Source organism: Limulus polyphemus, unplaced genomic scaffold (genome assembly GCF_000517525.1).
Source record: "Limulus polyphemus unplaced genomic scaffold, Limulus_polyphemus-2.1.2 Scaffold13718, whole genome shotgun sequence".
Classification (NCBI taxonomy): Eukaryota; Metazoa; Arthropoda; class Merostomata; order Xiphosura; family Limulidae; genus Limulus; species Limulus polyphemus.
The window spans coordinates 1-5,159 of record NW_013679328.1 but is presented as its reverse complement, the minus strand read 5'-3'; the positions used below and the strand labels follow the sequence as shown (position 1 = coordinate 5,159).

Genomic DNA, 5,159 nt, shown 5'->3' with positions numbered 1-5,159 from the left:
GTACCAACCTTGGAACAGGGGGGGGGGGGAGCTGTTTGCACGTTACTTTTATGCCTTTCCACACTTACAGTACAAGGCCTGTTAACTGGAACTTAGTGTCGGATACCCAGTTATGAAACGTATGTTTGTATAACCAAAGAAAATAAAAAGACTACAATATTTATGGCAATAAAGTAAACCCTGGTTTATGAAAATCAGCTCATCCTTTCAAACTTAGGTAACTTTTATATTTCAATCCCATAAGATAAAAACGTGATGATACATCACTTAAAGATTATAGTAGAAAACCATTCATGAGGAATTGCTTACTATAAATAAATTCTTTGAAATCTAATTAATTTTCAGAGAATGTATCTGTACACCAAAGCCGAAACCTAAATATAGGGATTTTAATCTTGACCAACGAAATAAGACTTGTAAGCCTTAATTACTTAGTGGCCCTAATTATAATCCGCAGCAAGCTAGGGTTTAAGTACTCCACATTTTTCATCACGTCTAAAACTGGATGCCTAATGTTTTCGGTGATCTTCTGATAAAATGCTGTAGAACTCTAAGCCTAATACGTAAAAGTAATCAAACGTAATTAATCAAATAGCTACGTATTTATTCTGTGGGAGTAAACAAAAATAAACTTATATGGCTATTGGATCGATAGAAGTAAAATCGGTTTATATGTTATATTGATGGGCAGAAAAATACATAAAAATGTAGCGCTCACATCAATTGTTAATTCTTGTTAAATTTAAAACACTGTTGAGCATAGAAGATGAACGATTTTGTGATTCCCTAGAAAGTGTTCTTTTATTAATATTTTTTATATTTAAATCAAGGAAAACATCATGCAAAAATTACTGTATTATTCAGTGCATTATCGAGTGTAATAATTGTTTTATACCAAAGAAATAAAATAGTTATTGAGAAGAAATATTTGTATTGTATTTATTTTATCAATAACTCTCAAGCAATTAACGAGGTGATGAACTATCAAATTTCCACCTAGAGATAAATAGAGAAGCCCTCTGGTGGTTGTGTTAGAAGAGTTTGAAATACCAAATCAAATATTAAAGTCCTCGTACGTAAGACGCATAAGCAGAAGGGTTTCTCGTATATGTAGAGAGTGGAACGTTAACTGACAAGTTACGATAGGCTTAAAATTTTAGATCGTTTGTACGTTTGGGAAGAAACGTAATTTTCTGAAGAAGAATGCCTGCTAATTCAGAGGGTACCACACTTTGCCATCTGGAAGAAACAGAATATCAGTAAAATTATTTATTTTACTTTACAGTAGAATAATTTTATTTTAAGTCTTATTAAAATAAAAGTTAAATATAAAAGTATTGCTTTATATTTCATTATCAGCCTATGTTTTGCCAGTGCAGCTTCATCAGGGCTAGTAATACTAATACTGAGTAATAGTATTCGTATAAATAGGTACTACAACTTAATACAAGTATTAGTAATTAAGTTATATTCCGAGCATATAATTAGCTAATTGTTATGAATCTAAATTTTAAGTGTTTTGTTTTTTATTTTTCGTGTACGTAAATTATTGAGTTTCCATGTTTTATGAGATATTATTAAGGCCTAATTTTATTTACTTAACGTATTAAAATTGAAAGTTTTAGCTAATATCAAATACGATTGGTGTATAAAAGTAACTATAAAAATAAATAAAGTTATGAAAATTGATTTCCATTGATTTGATATATTATAAAATTGTCTTCAACATTAGTGTTTTTTTTACTGGATAACACTTGATACCCTAAACTAACCTATTGGTAGTTGCATGTTATGTAATATAGGTAGTCATTTTTATACACTATAACGACGTTTTCTCAAACTGATATTATTTAAATATCAATGAATTATTTGATTTTAACAGAATAGGAACTTTAAGAGTGATACCAATAGTGACAAATGAGTAGTGTTAGTTCAGGTTTGTTTTGTTTTTAATGTAAGATTTAATTTATTTAGTATTTTAAGATTGATTTGAAACTTTCAAATATAAGGTGATGATACTTCTGAGGTGCTACGTGTATACTGCTTAAATTATTTTTGAAATTATTCATAATTGAAAACGTCCTGTTAATCTTTGTCTTTGAAAACGTCCTGTTAATCTTTGTCTAACTACTGATTTGTCGCGTTATGCGAAGCAAATAAAACTTAATTCTACTTGAAGTAATTTGATAAAAAAGTAAAATAATAAGGTTGAGTAAAATAAACATTTTAATTTTATTGTGTATAACGCCTAGATTAGCGAAACATTATCTGCTAGTATCATAAAAAGACAATACTTTTAATATGTAAAAAAACATTAATTATAAGCCGCACACTTTGTGGGCTACTCGCCGTTGTGAATGCCTTACGCTCAATACCAGAGCTAACTAAATTTTAGTGTTTAACCTACCTAATCTTTTACATATCGTCTGGAATGATACCACTGGTCAACATTACTATGAGTGTAAGAAAATTAAACATTAATCTATATTTCAAGTTATTATTAGGATTAATATAACTGGTATAAATTTGTTTGTTGTTAAGCGCTAAGCTACACAAAAGGCTGTGTGCTGAAGCCACCACAGGTATCGAAACCTGTTTTTTTTAGTGTTATAAGCCCTCAGACTTGCCATTGAGTCACCGGGGTGGGGGTAACATAAGCGAAAAACACGAATACACTGATGTACGCTGGGTTGGTCAGGTTATCAGCTGACTTCTTCCCTCCAGTACACACAACGAAGAGCGTTGTAGTATTTTCAAACACTACCAGCTTATGCAAAACATTGGCTAACCCATTAAGAATAAGCTGGAGTTTAAGACACAGCCATTTCTAATTGAGAAATGCAGGCCAGAGAGAGGAAGAGGACAACCAATCAGCAGCAACTGCCTCCTAATTGGCGGGATTAACTGCTCCAGTAATAATACTCCCACAGCTGGAACTGTTCCACGACCTTATAGAAGATAAAATAGCATTAATTACACGTATACCTGTACAGAGAACGTAGATATATACTCATAAAACGGTCTTTGAACGTCTATGAACTGAACATGCGGACGAAACATCAGAGCAAGCATTTAACAAACAGAAGAGATACACTCCTGCTGGTCATAACAAATACACTGACTAGAAGGTAGCCATTACCCACGTGTACAGTAGACCCTAATGTTAAGGATTCTATACGCACGACATCTACATCCACTAAACCTCAGTGTTATAATTAGTATCTTTTATTACCAGCTACTAATTACTGACTCCTTATTTTACTTTACGGCTGCTAATTTTCCTACTGTCTTCATCCATTATAGATAGTGATGTTGGCTGTTTACAGTAAAACTACCACACGGTGTCGTCTACTGACTGGTGGTTACAGTAAAACTACCACACGGTGTCGTGTACTGACTGGTGGTTACAGTAAAACTACCACACGGTGTCGTGTACTGACTGGTGGTTACAGTAAAACTACCACACGGTGTCGTGTACTGACTGGTGGTTACAGTAAAACTACCACACGGTGTCGTCTACTGACTGGTGATTACAGTAAAACTACCACACGGTCTACTGACTGGTGGTTACAGTAAAACTACCACATGGTCTACTGACTAGTGGTTACAGTAAAATTATTAGTTAATATTCAGTAATTATAAACTACTTTAGCCAAGTGTTTACCTTTTGACCACAAAAGTTATTACAGTACATGTACTACACATTTTGAAACAGTCAACACTTCACGGACAACATTTAGTTCCACAGAACAGATCGCCTGAGATAATTTGGTATTTTTTTTTTACATCAGTAACAGTGCAGTGTTGATATTTATTTTTAATAAACCCAATATGAACTCATAGTGAACTTGTCAACTTCATGTGTAGAGCTGAAGATGGAAGCGTCCTCCTGAAGAACCCACACATTCACACCCTGGAGGAGGATATTCTCTATCACTTATCACTTAGCACCCGTACACACAATCTCCTGGAGATGTTTGGAGACCTCAAGGTATGTGGAAGTTAAAAACATATCTAACACTAAACTATCTACATCAAATATATCTGAGCTTTAAGATAACTGTCTGGACTGGTTTTGTAAATTAGAAGTTTGGCACTTCAAGGTAAGCGTCAGGACTGGTTTTGTAAATTAGAAGTTTGGCGCTTCAAGGTAAGCGTCAGGACTGGTTTTGTAAATTAGAAGTTTGCCACTTCAAGGAAAGCGTCTGGTCTGGTTTTGTAAATTAGAAGTTTGGCACTTCTAGGTAAGCGTCTGGATTGGTTTTGTAAATTAGAAGTTTGGCACTTCTAGGTAAGCGTCTGGATTGGTTTTGTAAATTAGAAGTTTGGCACTTCAAGGTAAGCGTCTGGACTGGTTTTGTAAATTAGAAGTTTGGCACTTCAAGGTAAGCGTCTGGACTGGTTTTGTAAATTAGAAGTTTGGCACTTCAAGGTAAGCGTCTGGACTGGTTTTGTAAATTAGAAGTTTGGCACTTCAAGGTAAGCGTCTGGATTGGTTGTGTAAATTAGAAGTTTGCGTGAGTCTCGAAAACTGTCAAAGCAGGTAACGTAATAACACAACGTTTAGTTTTACTTGACAGAAAAGGCATGATTCCAAGCCAACACAAAAAGCAACAAGATAAAACATGCAAGTTTATACAGCTACGAAAGGGTCAATGTTTTTAATCAGGACTAGGCTTTAAGTTAGGTAACTTTATGGAAACTATATAAATATATCTCATAAGTGATATTAAAAGTAATGTTTCGTACCGTTTATACAAAACGTACATGTTTTTTCAGTTCATCTGTGTAGGGGGGACAGCCAAGAGGATGGAAGATCTTGCTTATTTAATTGGACAGAAGTTAGGAGTAAAGTTACCTGCTGGGGTAGTTCTAGAAGACATAAGTAGCCGAGGTCAGCGTTATGCTATGTACAAGATCGGACCAGTTCTAGCCGTGAGCGTAAGTCTACCTTTATATTCTACTGTTTAAAGATAATTGTCAGCGTAAGTCTACCTTTATATTCTACTGTTTAAAGATAATTGTCAGCGTAAGTCTACCTTTATATTCTACTGTTTAAAGATAAATGTCAGCGTAAGTCTACCTTTATATTCTACTGTTTAAAGATAATTGTCAGCGTAAGTCTACCTTTATATTCTACTGTTGCATCTCTTCAAAAC

General features: G+C 34.0%; 1 protein-coding gene across 1 annotated transcript; it reads left to right on the top strand.

Moving 5' to 3' along the window:
• Nucleotides 1-1,104: 1,104 nt before the first annotated feature.
• On the top strand, nt 1,105-4,941 carry LOC106477260 (uridine phosphorylase 2-like; the record flags this gene model as incomplete). The annotated part of the gene is made up of 3 exons (XM_013937849.2): nt 1,105-1,259; nt 3,868-3,991; nt 4,780-4,941. Coding segments are annotated over exons 1-3 (342 nt in total), but the record flags the coding sequence as incomplete, so codon positions are not given.
• Between the last annotated feature and the right edge of the window lie 218 nt (nt 4,942-5,159).